We start from the raw sequence: 16,940 nt of genomic DNA, 5'->3' as shown, positions 1-16,940 counted from the left end.
TCATCAGTCACCGCGCATGCGCATTGCGACCACTGCTGCAGAAGCGATTCTGATGATCCGCGTCTTTTTTGTCTTTTAATTAAATAGACATATGTGGAAATATGATAACAACTGTTAAGAAATACATTTAAAAACAACTACAACAGTTTGCTCTCTGTTCATCTATTCTAAGTGACGTGTCCCGCCGTGCGCGCAGCCGGCCTGCCTCCTCCACTCACTGTGCTCGAGCCGCGCGCGGGTGTGTGAGTGTGTATGTGTGATCGTGAGTGCGCGCGCGTGCGTCGTGGCCGGGGCTCTTGAGCAGCACGCGAGTGTGTGTGTCCCGTTTAACGGCTGTCATGTCCAAACTGGAGCAGATTCTGATCCTCGACCCGTCGAGCGACCTCCGTTTCAAAGGTAAAGCGGTTTAATCCCGAATAACCGGCTGTTATAACCGAACCGGCTCGCGGAGGCCTGTTCGCGCGCGCCCGCATGCCTGCATCACTCCCTCGGCTGCAATTTCACGCGACGCCCGGGGATCTGCGGGCCTCTGAGGAAAACGCATATAAATGATTTTAGTTTTAACATCCGCTCTCTGTGTAAGACGTGTTTTGGTCTGTAAAAGGCTCGTTCACTCGTTAGTGTGTTCAGTGAGCTGTCACAGTTAGCCTCAGTGCTAACAACAGATTAAAGATTCAGATCTTGAATGAATCTGATCTGTCAGTTTTGCTGCTCGATCAGATCAAACGCGGGTTGAAGGCAGTTTTGATTATCAGTTGACATTAATGTGATCAATACTGCACTGTCTGAAGCTGAGTAAAGGTTAAACGTGTTGTCAGACTGATTTGAGGCTAATCATTATGTGTAAAGATGTAATGCTGTATAAAAGCGAGACTTACACCTACTCTTAGCCATTAGTAAAAAGTGCACAATTAAAATGACTGTGAATATGCATTTATGCCACAAATGAGCTGCATTAAAAGCCTAATAGAAGTATTTCACAGTGTAAACATGATAGTTGGAAATATAGAGTTTGAGGGTCATACTGCATTAATATCTCAAGTGTTTGATTCAGTTTAATAGAGTATATGAATCCCACTTTATGCATTGAGTCCTGATGGAAAATGTTTGATTCTTCGGGACAGTGTTTGTGCCGTAAGGATAGGAAAGGGGTTTTGCATTATTAATGAATGACTTGAACAAACCAACCCGTCTGACGACATGCGAGCCTTACGGAAGAAGCTTCATTACATGCGATTCACCATTAATATTCACTAATATACTCATCATTATTATGATCATCCCAGAAAACTTGCACTGTGCTGTAAAAATTATTGTAATTTTAAACATGCAAATGCTACAGTAAAACCTGGTAACAGGGAATTCACTTACTAATTACTATACATGATAGTTCTTAGTCAAACAAGTCGTCTTATTTCCTGATTTACAGGGAAAAGTCATAAACTGACATTCCCAGAATTCCTCGTATTTGATTGTGTGACGTTCCCTGATGAACATCTGCTGTGTGTGTGTGTGTGTAGGACCTTTCACAGATGTGGTGACCACTAACCTGAAGCTGAGGAACCCGTCCGACAGAAGAGTATGTTTCAAAGTCAAGACGACAGCGCCTCGCCGGTACTGTGTGAGGCCCAACAGCGGCCTCATCGACCCCGGCGCCACCGTCATTATCTCAGGTCAGAGGTCACACACAATTATACATCACTATTCTCTGGGATTTTCTTTAATTAGACGATATTTTGCTGAGTGTGTTTACTGTGTATCGTGTTTAGCACTGTGAACAGAGTCTCTTAAAGTATTTAATATAGTGTGTGTGAGTGTGGGAGAGAAAGTGAGTGTCTATACACTAGATATACATCACACACACTCTCACTCGTGTGTTCTCCTCTTCAGTGATGCTTCAACCGTTTGATTACGACCCGAACGAGAAGAGCAAACACAAGTTCATGGTGCAGACCATCTTCGCGCCGTCCGGAGCGACGGACCTGGAGGCGATGGTGAGATCTCTCTCTCTCTGCACGCAGAAACATCACAATTAATAATCTGGTTATACATTATTTGGTAACACTTTATTTTACTGTGTCCTTGTCACATGTAGTTACCATAGTAATATGCATAATTATATTCAACCAAATCCCACCCTAACCCTATAGTAAGGACATGCAGTTAATGATTATTACACATTTTTTAGAATAAAGTGTAACCCGTAAGCTTCGATGTGTCATCCTCTGAATCCTGGAAACACTGCTTTCATCTGCTCGTATCTGACTGTGACATCATTTCCTGTGAAACACCTGACGATAGACGTTGTGTTTTGTCGTCTGCAGTGGAAAGATGCCAAACCGGACGACCTGATGGACTCTAAACTGCGCTGTGTGTTCGACATGCCCTCGGACAGCGAGAAGATGGTGAGCGTGTGTCCGTCTCTCTTCAGATTCATGTTCACTCGTACTATGATGAAGCTGATATGCAGTTCAGTGTGTCTCGAGTTTGACGGATGAAGGAATTTAGATATATTTTTAAGATGGAAAAATGCAGTTTTACAGATTCTATTCACCTGACGTTTTTTGTCCAATAATTAAAATCTGGATTGGTGAGTTTCGTCGGGGCGTAAAGAAATATACAGCATATATATAGAGTATCATCAGCATAACAGTGAAAGCTAATTCCATGTTTCTAATGAAATCTCCTAATGGCAGCATGTACAGAGTGAACAGCAGCGGTCCTAGCACTGAGCCTTGTGGTACGCCATACTGAACTTGTGATCGATAAGACATCTCTCGCATTTTTACGTCTTAAAAAAATTGATAATACCTAGAATACCAAAATCGACTGCAGGCGGGAGATCCTTTTCCTATTTAGCACCAAACCTGTGTGTGTGTGTGATCAGAGCGAGCTGGAGTCCACCAAAGCGTCGTCGGCTCTGAGCGCGTCGAAGGCCGATGGCCCGGCCGGATCCAGGAGCACCGATGATGCGGAGATGAGGAAGGTCGTGGAGGAGTGCAAGAGACTACAGACAGAAGTGGGGAAACTGCACGACGAGAACCGCCAACTCAGGGTACCTCACACACACACACAATCATACATGACATCACTATCACAATCTAAATCAGGGATTCACAAACGTTTGTCTACGATATTAGAGCTAAAATATTATATAATTTATATTTCAATTAATATTTAAAGTATTATTATAATGAATATATATATATAGACCATTTCACAAGATGTAAACAACACTGGTCCAGAAGCACTTCCTGTTTCAGTTTTTTAACACTACATAAAAGCTGGGATAAAATACAACCAACAGAACATTTAAAACTGAATCAAAAAGTTAAACAAACATCTTTAAGTTTTTTATTTACATGTGAAATAAAGAAAACAGTTACAAACTGAAACAGGAAGTGTTTCTGGACCAGTGTTGTTTACATCTTGTGAAATGGTCTATATATATATATATATATATATATATATATTTATTATTTTTTTAAAATGTTTTTTCACTACTAAACCTAATTTGATGAACCTAATCAAATTTTATAAATACTAATTATTATTATGTAATTCTTAAAAGAGAGAAATACAGGCAATTACTGCTGTAAAATACGATTGAACTGCAAAATATATTAATACTTCAAATAAAACACTTAAATATTATCCATTTAAAATATGATTACAATCAATATAACATCTTTTAAACAACTTTTGGCACTATTAAACATTTTTTTTAGTTTAGTCCACATTATATTCATTTTATTAACCTAATTTTATATGATTATTATTAACTCTTAAGACAGAAATATAGGCAATTACTGCTAATAAATTAATATTTAAACATTTTAAAATAATCATTTATTTTACTCTAAAATTTACAATATGATATTTGTCTTAAATTCTTCAATTCTACACAGTGAAAGCTCAGTGGTGTTCTGTGAACACTAGATGGCGTAACCATCTCATCATTAGGACTCCGCATATACACTATTATCAGAATAATCATTGTTATTCATGAAAATTTGAGACCATTACAAATAAAAAAACATGTTTAATTGTGAGAAGTGTTGATTTTAATTAACATAATATTTTTAGTGTTTTATTTAAAATCTCAATATTATTTAAAATATGTATATAATTAACATAATTAACATGTTTTAATGGTGTCTCAGTCCACATTATTATGATTATGTAACTTTTTAAAACAGAAATACAGGCGATTACTGCTGTAAAACACAACCGTACTGTAGAATAAATTAATACAATATTTTGCACTTGTGATAAGTGTCTTAAATTCTTCAGTTTAAAACATTCAAACCCTCGAGAATAAAATGAGAAATGTTTTAAAAATGATGAACGATTTGGACGGTGGTTTCACTGTCAGTGCGTTCTGTGAACACTAGGGGGCGGAACAATCTCACACAGCAGCATCGTGTGTGTGTGTGTGTGTGTGTGTTTACCTGTGTGTACCTGTGTGTGTTGTCTGGAGCAGGACGAAGGGCTGAGGATGAGGAAGGCTAATCAGTACGACAGCTCGGTCTCGAAGTCTTCCTCGATGCTGAGTAAAGAGCCGGGTTCGCGCTCGCTCCCGTCGCTGCTCGTCGTCATCGCCGCGATCTTCATCGGCTTCTTCCTCGGGAAGTTCGTCTTGTAGAGTCGGTGTGTGTTCTGGCGAGACGAGCGCGTTCATGTCCACACCCGTCGAGACGAGCCCTACGGCAGCGGGAGTAAACGTGTCTGTGTACAGGATCATTCAAACAGGCCTTGCCTTTCTCACACGGTTAGTACACACACTAGCACACACACACACACACACTCACACACGCACACACACTCACTCTCGTTTCTCCCTCTTTTCCGCCGTCTGGGGGTTTTCTGTGGGTCGGGGAAGCAGAAATCGTCCATTTTGTCGAAGCATCACTAGCAGTCTCGCTGAGGCACGTGTGTGTGTGTAGAGACCTTGACAAGTCAACCTATGAATAAATAAAAGGACGTGTTTCTCTTTTTCTCTGTGGTTTTATTAAAGCGTTTAATGGAATGTTTTAAGTGTGTCATGTACATGTTCTTTTAGATTCTGTTGAGAAAAATGGGAAATGCAGATTCATCGTTAATAAAAGAAAAACAAACCAGTCGTCTTCGCTACTTTGTCGCCGGATGGTCACGTGACACACACGTTCCACGTTTATTTTCTTGAATGTGACGAGGTCCGCTGGGAAAGACATGTTTTCCCGCTGACACAAACCCATTCCAGTCGTTTCATGGATTTCTTTATGCAGATTATATATTCAATTGTGAGGCAACTTGACTGAGTACAGCGCCATGTTGCAGTCGTGTCCCGTGGTGATGAACGTGGCTGAAATAAAGAATCTTTAACACACTCTTCAGCTCGTCTCTGTCTCTCTCTGTGTGTGTGTGTTGCACATCACATGACGCTCGGCTTCAGCTCAAACCATCTCACTATTAAATGATACGCTGGAAATGTGTCGATGGAAACAAAAATAATACATTATTCTACAAAATTACGTAAAGAATCATTAATGGCATCAGAAGCAAAACTGCCAATTTAGTATTTGATAAAAAGTAGAGTTTTTAGATTTTGTCATTTTAGAATTTTTTTTTTTTTAATGTTTATATAGTTTTTATAAAATTCATTGTTTTTTTTTTTACTGTAGATTAAAATGGTTTTAGTTAACTAGAATAACCCTGAACTGTAAGTGCTAAAGTATCACAATACTGTAATAATTTAAGTTTTTTTTTTTATAATTTAATATTCTAAATTTAGTTTAGTATTTTTTTTGTCAGTTCTGTCTATGAAGTTTTTATGAATTACGTCGGTTCGACAGATTTCAGCATAAGTTATGATTAATGATGACATTCACGTTTCTGCGATGATGACGTTAAACGTTCTGTACGGTAAGAAGATTGATTGATTCAAATTATAGCCCCATATATACTCTATAATAGTGTAATTTTAATGTCGATGTTTTGTTTATTGTTATTTAACAGTATATCGCTGCAACTTTTTACTTTAAATGAAGAACGAATTCTACATATAAACACTTTAAACTAAATGGAAATGACAAATGTTGCCTTTTCAGCTCCAAACAATAATTTGTTTGAGTCAACTATTTCAAGTATGGATTATTTGTATTGTTTTAGTTCACTATAATAACCCTGAAGTGTAAGTGCTTAAGTATCACAATACTGTAATAATTTAAGTTTTTTTTAAAAATATAATTTAATATTTTAATTTTAGTTCTAGTATTTTTTTTGTCAGTTCTGTCTATGAAGTTTTTATGAATTACGTCGGTTCGACAGATTTCAGCATAAGTTATGATTAATGATGACATTTACGTTTCTGCGACTTATACAATGTTCATGATGATGTTATTAAACCGTTCTGTACGTTAACGTCGATGTGTCAAAAGATTGATTCAAATTAGTCTCATATATTCTCTATAATAGTGTAATTTTAATGTCGATGTTTTCTGAACGGTTGTTTAACAGTATATAGCGCTGCAACGTTTTACTTTAAATGAAGAACGAATTCTACATATAAACACTTTAAACTAAATGCAAATGACAAATGTTGCCTTTTCAGCTCCAAACAATAATTTGTTTGAGTCAACTATTTCATTGTATTGTATTGTTTTAGTTCACTATAATAACCCTGAAGTGTAAGATTATAACGGTAGGGGTCACAGGTTTCACTCAGGCATCATGAGACCAGGTTTCAATCAGGTCCTTTGCTGTAATCCCATAATCACTGCAGTTTCCAGCTTGGATATTTACAGCGGTGATTCTCTGAGAAACATTATTTCATGATGAGCTCAAGTATAAGTGACGGTACAGAGTGAACGGTAACTCCGCTAGCGCGCATGCATGGCTAATCAACCCGTTCCCGTTCAGTCCGTTGGTTGCTCACTGTTTTTGGTTTTTAGTCGGCTCACCTTTATGATGATCAGTGTTTATAACATATGTGCAAACGGTGATCGAGAGCGTCTCTGCTCAGACGTCCAGCTGCACACACACACGCAGTACGACCAACGCGACGAATCCGCCGATGATCTGTGTGTGGCTCGCGGCGCTGCGTCTGAAGTGCTGATCTCCCTCTCGGCCGGCGTGCGGCGGGTCACAGCGGGTCAGCGGCGGCTGGAAAGACGTGGGCCGGCGCTCGACCCGGTCCGGACTGGAGCCGTTGGTGGGTCTCTGGCCGTTGTAGAGCAGAGTGTGTCCGGAGGAGTCCTGGCTGATGGTGAAGAGCTCGTACTCGGTGTGAGGCAGGCGGATCCCCAGCGCCACACACCCGCCCGTCGAGGTCACGTCCTGAGGAACGCCGCGCTCCCACGAGCCCTCGCCACACACACTCACGCGCCCGCTGAACACACTCAGGAGAGACGTCGTGGCGGCGTCCATCGGAGTCACCGTCATGTGGGTCACTGGGGGAGCACGAGAGGTTAGACTCAGTCACACAAACACACACTCACAGACACACACACTTACTCCAGCTGAACACACTCAGGAGTAGGGTTGGGTATCGTTTGAATTTGAACGATTCTGATTCCGATTCCTTGTTTCGATTCCGGTTCCTAACGATTCCGATTCTTTTAAGAGGCAGGGTCAAAAAAGTTTAGCTAACCTTGCTAACCAACGGGCTTTCTGAAGGAAATACTCCTTCTGTAAAAATACTCCTTTTGTCACAAATTTTGCCGAGATTTCATTATTTTTAGAAAAGTGAAGCCACACCTTGGATCGCCGACGTAAGCTACTCATGTTCGACTCGTGTGGTTATGCCAGCACTTCCAGTAGACGCTTCTTCGTTGTTGTTGTTCAGCGGTTTCTTCTTCCGCTCGGCGGACTGTGAATATCGAAACTTTTTTTTTGTTGTTGTTTTTTTTGTGAATATCGAAACTAGGAATCGAAATTTTTACTTTTGAACGATTTCGGGAAAAACGAAAAGTTAGTCCCGGTTTCAATCGATACTCGATTCTCGATACCCAACCCTACTCAGGAGAGACGTGAGATCGGCCTTTGTTGTTATTGCCGGAGTCTCTGAAGTTCGTGTGAAGGCTCCGCCCTCTTCTGAACAAAGGCGGAGCTAAAGCTCATTTGCATTTAAAGGGACACACACAAACGCCATGTTTTCCTCAAAAAAGGGGCAAATTTGACAAGCTATAATTAATGATATGGGGGAGATTTTGAGCTGGAATTTCACACACACATTGTGGGACACCATAGATTAATATTACACTTGTCAGAAAGAAAGTCATTAATATCTTGTATGGTGTGCGGATGAGTACATTATCAGAAAATTTTAATTCTGAAGTGAATTCCTTTAATAAGTGTTAAAGCTACACTGTGTAACTCTTTTAGTTTATTCTTAGCTAAAAACACTTAGTTCTAAATGTATGTGCTCATTAATGTATATTTACTTCGTTCAAGTAATAATGTATTCTCGTGAGTGTATAATATGCCATTGAAAATACATATACGGGGTCGACATGTTGCCCCTCCATCTTGAAAGTACATTAGCCAAAGAAAGACATACCCGTTAATTCAAGCTTCGCGTTTCGCGTTTACGTTTGAGTTAAAACTCATGGACGAGGTCGAACTGGAAGCCGTGTTAATCTTGGACTACATTGGCCACCGTAGGAGTTAAAACGAAATGAAACAGAAACTAATATTCACTGGATGGCCATATACCTTTTCACCACTAGATGGGGGTAAAAATCACACAGTGTAGCTTTAAGTGTTAGCGTGAGGAATCGTCAGTTTCTCCCAGTGTTCACCTGTGCTCAGATTTCATGGGTCACGTACCGGTGAAGGTGAACTCGACGGCGCCCCTGATGGTGTGCGACGGGTCCCCGCGGGTGTAGCGTCCGCTGGCGGAGATGCTGAAGGTGGGGTGCCGGCAGACGGGGTCGGAGAAGTGCTCGTACTCTCCCTCCCAGGTGTGTGTGTGCTCGTGGAAGGCCAGCCGGCGGGTGAGGAAGAGCACGCCGGGTCGAGCCTCGCACCGCACGCTCACCCAGGTCCCGTCGAGACGCACCGGACGCTCGCTCTGGGCCGGCAGAAGCGGAGGATGATGAAGATCGGCCGCCGCCACGATCTGGCAGATCCGGTCATTGCTCTGAGAGGAAGAACAGATGAAAAGTGAAAAGCGAGTGTCTGAATAATTTTTGGTTCTTAAAGGGACAGTAGCCTCATAAACTGTTGCCACACGTTCCATTATCTTTCGAATTAATCCATTTATTTAATTCAGTTATTATTATTTTTTTTTTTTACTTCGGTTTTAAAAATCCCTCATTGTATGACACCGTTTCAACAAAACCTCATACATTACCTGTAGAATTATTAGAGAGTGGAACTGCTCACAAGATCAATGCATGAACTCATATATAGCATTACAGCACACAAAGCCTTCAGGGATGTTGCAGAGTCACACTCATAATGTGAAACAAGGACAGTTCTGGATCATAATTCTGTCACCGGACATGATAATGCCTTCAGAGCCTCGCGTCATCCGATTACAAAGCCGTGATTTAATCGCCATCAATCAGAGAGAGAGCTCACGGGACACGTGTGTGTGTGTGTGTTTGACTTTGGATCAGTTGCCAATGCTTACTAGAGTCGTCCTGCTCATCAATTATTCAGCCTGAACCAGAATTCATTAACATTGCATTACATGTTTCCAGCCTCTTTCGGCGACGGCGGGGAGTCGCGCACATGAAAGAAATGAATCCATCAGAAAAGCTCATCTCTCTCTCTCAGGTGTGGAGCCGAGACCCAATCCCGACCGCAAACACCATCCCCACATTCCCTTTGAAGCCGAGGGGGGATCAGCACTGCCGACATGGCTCAAATCACACTATTTAAACGGCATGATGGGAAACGCAGCAATCTGGTTTCAGATCGGCGATGCCGAGTCTCGGGTGATGACGTGACAGCCGGCGGCGCGCATTAATTAATCAGACGATGTCACGTCCCAAATTAAGCACAATGTTATGTATTAAACAGACTTTTACTTCAGTGAACATGGCATTTCATGCATTAATCATTCCTCTGTCAAAAGCCTCATGTATTTTTTAGGATTGCGGGTTTTATTTTAACTCGGACTGAACGTCTGTCACTCAGGAGTGTGTTCTTCTGCTCTTCACACACACACACACGCACACATTAACTGCATTTGTTGGAAAAACGAGTTCGGACACACACACACACACACACACACACACACACGCCTCTATCCGAGCTATAAAACACCAGTTTATGATGCTTCTGCTACACACATTGCAAATTATAGTTTATTAATCACTGCGCATGACGTGTGTACTGAAGACTTCATAGCTATCAAGCTCTCTGACGACAACAGTGAAGAAACTATTTTTATTCCACAAATAATTCGATTTAACATTTTTGCAGTAGAAAGACTGAAATAGTATTTTCTTGTAGATCATCTCAAGTTCTTTTTTTTTTTTTTTTTTTACAGAAACTATAGTGTGTATTTTAAAATATGTACCAAAAAAATAAAATAACTAAGAATTTCAGTTTTAAGAGCTCTCACTCTTTTCCAGTTGCTTCCGATTTACTCATCAGGATTAGGAAAGAAAAATATTTTTTACTCACAAATTTCTAGCCGATAAAATACTGTAGAATTTATATTTGTGGAAAAATGTATATTCATTATGACGTTTTAAGATTTTATAAAATTCCATGACTTTTCCTGGTTTAGAAATCAATCTTCTTCATATATCCCAGAACAACAAAAACAATTAAAATAAGAAATATCTTGATTTAGCTTATTTTAATGCTTGATTGGTCTTATGTCAAAGTCATTTTGAGATCAAAAGTTTCTTAAGATCACGAGAAACAAATTCATTCAAACGGTTCGATGAGAAGGACGAGACTGGAAACATGAGGAACTGATTGGATGATGAAAACAGTCTGTGACTGAAAACATGTGACGCATGTATTAAAGAGGATCTATTCTGCCCGTTTACAGTCTTGATGTGTTTCAGGCTCGACTAGAACAGGTTTCTCTACCTAAATGTTGATTATTCTCCTCATATTCTCCATTGTTACGGCTCCTCTCTTCCCAGTCTGTCAGTAACGCTCTGTTTACTTCCTGTCTCTATGAAGCCCCTCCTTCTGAAAAGCACACTGTGCTCTGATTGGTCGGCTGGAGCAGTGTGTTGTGATTGGTCGAGTGCTTCGAGTGTGTTTGGGAATGCCCCGCCCCTTTCCATAACCACCAGTTTAACACACTACTAACTAACTCAACCAGGCCCCGCCCCTTTATTCTGCGCGTTAATTATTATAATGAGGAATATTGAGACGTGTTCGTGTTCCTACAATGGAGGCGTTTCAGGAGTTCAGAAACACTGACACTGATATAGAGGAGAACTGGAGCTTTTTGCTGGGTTGTTTTAACCCAAATTTGGGTCAAATATGAAAAAAAATACAATTTTAACCCAACGGTTGGGTTTGTCCATATTTAACCTAAATTTGGGTTAAAACAACCCAGCATTTTTAGAGTGGTACACACTAAAGACTGTTCTTTTCTACGGCACTATATTCTATTCTATTTTTCATGCTCAAACAGCAACATCACACACTAAAGACTCTATTCTACTGCACTATATTCTCTATGCACTGCGACAACGTGTGTGTGACCCAGCCTCTTCACACTCTCTCAATATTAATGCTCTGCGCTCAGCTGTGGCTCGAGAACACATTCAAATGAAGCTCTTTCATGCTCAAACAGCAATGCTCAAACAGCTGTTTTAACCCAACTTTGGGTCAAATATGGACAAACCCAGCAGTTGGGTTAAAAAAAATGTATTAAAATTTTTAACCCAAATTTTTGACAATATTTGTATAGCATTTTTAGAGTGTAAGACTTTCTTTTCTATTCTACTGCACTAAATTCTAGTCTATTTTCATGCAAAAACAGCAACATTACACACTTAAAAAATGCTGGGTTGTTTTAACCCAACTTTGAGTCAAACATGGACTAACCCAGGATTACAAATTTTATTTGACTCAAATTTGAGTTAAAACAACCCAGCATATTTTATTTAGAGCGTACACACTAAAGTCAGACGTTCTGTTCTATTCTCCCGCACTGCATACACACCGTGTGTGACACAGCCTCTTCACTCTCTCAATATTAATGCTCTGTGCTCAGCTGTGGCTCTAAAACACATTCAAATGAAATCCATCAATATGTATCAGCGCAAACGCGAGTTCTCTGACCTTGGCGCTGTGAAGCGGGGTCTGGTAGCCCGAGGGCTGGTGGAGTCTCCTCTGAGCGCGCTCAGTGTGAACGTCTCCGAGGAACAGCTCCTCCTCCACCCGTCCACCGGCGTCGCCATGGCGACCGCGCCGCTCCACGCGCATCAGCCGCAGCTCCTGCATGGTGAAGCCGAGCCCGCGGGTGCAGTCCAGAGGCTCCGCCCACATCTCGAACGCCTCGCCGGGTCTCAGCCGGATCTGCCGCGCACAGGCCGGATCCAGGCGCCGCTGGACGAGCTCGGTCGACGCCGGCCCGTGACACAGCAGCGTGACGCTAGTTAGCCAGTAGTCGCACGTCGCGGCCCCGCGCACTAGCCAGGAGGCCTGAGCCGGGCCGAAGCCGCCCCGGACCCGCAGGCTGTAGACCGGCTGGCGACACCGGCTGTCCTCGTAGTAGAACTGGAGCGCGTCGAACGTGTGGTTCGGGTAGAAGCTGTAGGAGCGGGTCAGGAACTCTGGGCCGGGTCGGACCTCACAGCTGGAATCGGTCACAAGCATAATATTAACACACTTTATGTTCGCATGGCAGCGTGCTCGAAGTTTATTCATGCACTGCTCCGTTTTAAACTCACCTTTTGCATCACAGTCACACACACACACACACTCAACACTCACAAACACACTCACTCACACAGCTGGAATCATCATAACCATTATACTAACACACATACACTGGTATGTTACCATGGTAGCATGTTTGAAGATTGTTAGTGTATTTTCATTATATAATCTTAGATACTTCAGGCAAAACTAGTGTTTATTCATGCACTGCTCCTTTTGAAACTCGATTTTGCATTACAGTCACACACACACACACTCAATACTCACTAACACATTCACTCACACACTCATTCACTCTTTAAGGCGTGAGTTTGAGTGAGAGATCTCCTCTTCAGCAGTTTCTCACACACCGAATTTTAGTTTTATTCATATCTATATTAAAGGTTTGAATACTGAAGGTTTGTTCACACATCATTCGCCTTTACTCCTAAAAACATGGTAACATCTATTTTTATGGCTGTCGACTGTTTTTTTAATTTATAAAATGATAAAAAGAGAAATTAAAAATCCTCTCTGTAAAAAAAAATTGAATATGTCGACAAAAATCAATCAAGAATTATGAACATGGCTTCATCCAGTATTCAAATTTCTGGTCTGGAAAATGAACTTGTAATGAATGATGTGGGCCGGATCTGAGCCGACACCGTGTTGTTGTCTGGGAATGTATGTAATTATTTAACTATAGTGATGATATCAGTTAAATAATTAGTAATTAATCTGAATTCGGACACTGGGGTGAGATCCTTACAGTGCATTGTGGGTATTCTCGATTGAGTGTACATCAGCTGTACACTCTTTATCGCGGTGCATTATGGGATTGAATGAGTGCACTCGCCACATAACGTCCACTGTGGTTTTGGACACCACTACACATGGCTGTAGTGGGGCATATGGGGTGATTGGGACACAGCGCAGGAGTTGAGCTCTCACCTGTCGGACACCCAGTGCCCGGAGATGTCGGGTGGGATCTGGACCGTCACTTGCTGTCTGGCGTGAAGATGTTTGAGTTGGGAGTGACACTGGGAACTCCTCTCCAGCAGAACCGGACCAGCACTGACCCTCAACACACACACTCTCACTACACACACACACACACACACACACACACACGGATCACATCAGAGACTGTCATTGAGAATATCTTTCTCATCTAACTGATAAGGTTCTATTATGAACAAACGTTCTAACAATAACGTTCTTTCAAATTTATCTGGTATTTAATAGTGTTTCTTAAAATATTAGCAACAAAAACATTATTCATGGAACGTTTTTCCCTTTAAACGTTTCATTGTGACATTCAAATAATGTTTTTTAATGTTATACTTGTTACTTTCAAATGTTCTTTAAAGTTCTAATAATGTTTTTAAAATAATGAAATGGAATGTTCCCTTTTCACGTTTAAAACATTTAAAAACGTTTAGAGAACATTCAAAATAACGTTTATATATAAATATATATTATATATAAGTTATTTGTTATGTTCTCTCTCTCTCTCTCTCTCTCTCTCTCTCTCTCTCTCTCTCTCTCTATATATATATATATATATATATATATATATATATATATATATATATATAATTTAATGGGGACGTTAGCAAAATATTTTTCAAACATTTTGTTTTGTTTTTTTAGCTGGGTTAAATCTTCACATTAGACATTTTTTTTATTCGTTCATCTGCATCTGGTTCATAAACTCGCAATACACACATTATCTTCTGGAATATTTAAGCTTCAATAACATTTTAAGATATGAAAACCATAAAGTTACTTACCTGAGGAAAGCAGAATGACAAGAGAATATAAAGACAACATCTTAATAAATCATCTGACAAAAAACAACAACAAAGTTTCATATAACTGGCGAGTCTCGTGATGAAGATGAGAATTTTAAACGCGTTAAAGTTTCGCCTCCGCTCTTTAATGTGCTTTTCTTGTCGTTACATCCTCAGGATCAGCCTTTAGAGTCCAGAAAGAGAATAAACACAGAGAGAATGATTGTATGAGCGACACCTTTCATATCTGACTCCAATCTGAGGAGAATCTCTGACGCTCTCGCGCTAGTGAAGCCTGATGCGCGAACGAGTCGTTCGGCTGAACCAATTCTTTTGAATGATTCGGTTAAAACGATTTTCACAACGCATTTCAATCATTTGACTATTACAGGTACTTTGCTAGCAGTAAAACGGTGGAAAATATTCACAATAGATGGAATAACTCAGCTTTTAATGTTGTTTGTGTGTATGGGGTGTTTTTAATATGCTTTAACACACCATATGTAAGTTGATAAGTGGACAGCATTGCTGAGTATTTCCTCCTTAAACCTGCAGTGAACCAAAGACAGTCTCAAAAAAACACACTTTGAAATCGCTGGTGTTTCTGACGTCACAAACGACCTCAGATCAGATCAACGTGTGATCGTCAACCAGTGGATCTCTGAGCGAGTGAGTGAGTGAGGAGGCGGAGCTCATTTGCATATTCATAACCACGCATACTAAACGAGGCAAGGGTGTCGAGTTACACTCAAGATATGTTAAGGCATGAAGGGGAAAAATACGTTTTTCGTTTTTAATTTTGGTGATCAAAGCATGATCAAATATGAGTTTTAAGAGGTAGGCCTACAATTACTACAGGGGGATTTTTATGTTATAACACAACAACATAAATGTAATCCATATAACCTAATCGAAAACATAGTTGTAAGCGGCAATATTACGGCAAAGATCAAAAAGACACCTGATTTGAGTGATTAATCAAGAGATTCAGTGACCGTTGTGTGAATATGTTCACTGAAATGAATCGCCCAAATGAATCGATTTGCTCAAATGAATCGAACTCCCGAATCGAACTCCCGAGCGCAGTCGTGGGCGCGCATTGTGGGCACAATCTCTGATGGATCGAACCGCAGGACTCGGATTCAATCACCATGATCTTATGAGTCACTGTGTGTGTGTCGTGATCACGTATAAAGGCGCACAGGTGAATAAGAGCAGTCTGTGTGGTTCTGTGTAAGTTTTTCACATTATGACATTCACAGCATTTTTCTCAGGCAGAACACACACACACACACGCACACGAAGATCCTGTTCTGACTGTAAGCGGTTTCAGATCTTATGAATTTTTTACTCTAGTTCTCTTGTATTTCATTTTAATGACTTGCAACTTTTGAAACAATTAGGCGACTCTCATTTTGTCAGAAAACCACTGAACACTTCAAAGCGGTGAACACACACACACACACACAGTCAGTCAGTCATTGCTGTTATTATGGTATGATAAAACGGTACAGGAGGATAGCTACTGTGTTTTTGGTCATGCATCATGCTATAATGTTATTCTCTCAATACTTCGAAAGCATCATGTGAATGCAGGGATATACCAAAAATCAATTACAGTCTAATGTAAATTATGCATAGGCTTCAGTAGCCTATTCCAACTTTTTATAAGCTGAAACCAAAACCTAGAGGCATTGGAGGAGGTGGAATATGAATCTATATCATAAACTCTACAGCAGAATCACAGAGCTGTTTACTGTAAATATGCCTTTAAGGGCTAATTGGTGACATCATCACAGATATTAACGACCGCTGTATAATGGCCTGCCACTGAGTGTTCAATAACTGCTGGAGAACCTCATCTTTAATTCATGCTCGAGTGTTTTTATAGATCACCGTGTGTGTATGATGAGTGATGACGGTGGTGTGTTTAGCTGAAGCGCTCAGGTGTGAGCTCGGGTGTGTCCGGCGGGCTCGGGAACACTGGGAAACACTATCGGGATTTTAACGGTAAAAAACTAAAAATGCCATGGTGAGAAACTGTACTATACACGGTAAATAACTGTGATGGATCCAACAATGTTTTCGGTAGTGAAAAAGAACAAGTCAATGTATAATTTACAGTAAAATACTGTTAATTGGCATTTCCCACAATCTCCGCTGTGATTGGTGGATATCGGTGTGTTAGAATTGTACAAAACAAATATTAGTACATCAATAGATTGGTAAATTAACATTATATCAGATAATGAAATACGGTTTATTACTGTAAATCTAAGTTAAAGCTGCAGTGTGTAATATTGATGAGGACATCATATTCAT

At 40.5% G+C, this 16,940-nt stretch overlaps 2 protein-coding genes across 2 annotated transcripts; one reads left to right on the top strand and one right to left on the bottom strand.

The window, feature by feature from the left end:
* The first annotated feature begins 12 nt into the window (after nucleotides 1-12).
* Nucleotides 13-4,997, top strand: vapa (VAMP (vesicle-associated membrane protein)-associated protein A). The gene is made up of 6 exons (XM_039656383.2): nucleotides 13-396; nucleotides 1,521-1,673; nucleotides 1,891-1,994; nucleotides 2,325-2,405; nucleotides 2,888-3,055; nucleotides 4,484-4,997. The coding sequence occupies exons 1-6, from the start codon at nucleotides 339-341 to the stop codon at nucleotides 4,643-4,645; spliced, it is 726 nt and encodes a 241-aa protein (XP_039512317.1). The 5' UTR covers nucleotides 13-338; the 3' UTR covers nucleotides 4,646-4,997.
* Nucleotides 4,998-6,872: 1,875 nt separating this feature from the next.
* Nucleotides 6,873-14,863, bottom strand: LOC120467828 (protein APCDD1). Its single transcript, XM_039656377.2, has 5 exons — nucleotides 14,619-14,863; nucleotides 13,777-13,924; nucleotides 12,247-12,763; nucleotides 8,809-9,121; nucleotides 6,873-7,430 (listed from the first exon to the last, which is right to left on the bottom strand). The coding sequence occupies exons 1-5, from the start codon at nucleotides 14,656-14,658 to the stop codon at nucleotides 7,000-7,002; spliced, it is 1,449 nt and encodes a 482-aa protein (XP_039512311.2). The 5' UTR covers nucleotides 14,659-14,863; the 3' UTR covers nucleotides 6,873-6,999.
* Between the last annotated feature and the right edge of the window lie 2,077 nt (nucleotides 14,864-16,940).

Source organism: Pimephales promelas, chromosome 22 (genome assembly GCF_988280905.1).
Source record: "Pimephales promelas chromosome 22, fPimPro1.hap1.1, whole genome shotgun sequence".
Taxonomy (NCBI): Eukaryota; Metazoa; Chordata; class Actinopteri; order Cypriniformes; family Leuciscidae; genus Pimephales; species Pimephales promelas.
The sequence above is the reverse complement of the archived record's forward strand: the minus strand, read 5'-3'. Positions and strand labels throughout refer to the sequence as shown.

What these genes read in the sequence shown, in the direction of transcription:
- vapa (XM_039656383.2), top strand. Translation starts at nt 339, where the DNA reads ATGTCCAAACTGGAGCAGATTCTGATCCTCGACCCGTCGAGCGACCTC. An exon ending in GAGCGACCTCCGTTTCAAAG is followed by an intron (nt 397 to 1,520) that starts GTAAAGCGGTTT and finishes GTGTGTGTGTAG; the next exon opens with GACCTTTCACAGATGTGGTG. An exon ending in CCTCGGACAGCGAGAAGATG is followed by an intron (nt 2,406 to 2,887) that starts GTGAGCGTGTGT and finishes GTGTGTGATCAG; the next exon opens with AGCGAGCTGGAGTCCACCAA.
- LOC120467828 (XM_039656377.2), bottom strand. Translation starts at nt 14,658, where the DNA reads ATGTTGTCTTTATATTCTCTTGTCATTCTGCTTTCCTCAG. An exon ending in TGTCATTCTGCTTTCCTCAG is followed by an intron (nt 13,925 to 14,618) that starts GTAAGTAACTTT and finishes GTGTGTGTGTAG; the next exon opens with TGAGAGTGTGTGTGTTGAGG. An exon ending in CGTCGAGTTCACCTTCACCG is followed by an intron (nt 7,431 to 8,808) that starts GTACGTGACCCA and finishes GTGCTCCCCCAG; the next exon opens with TGACCCACATGACGGTGACT.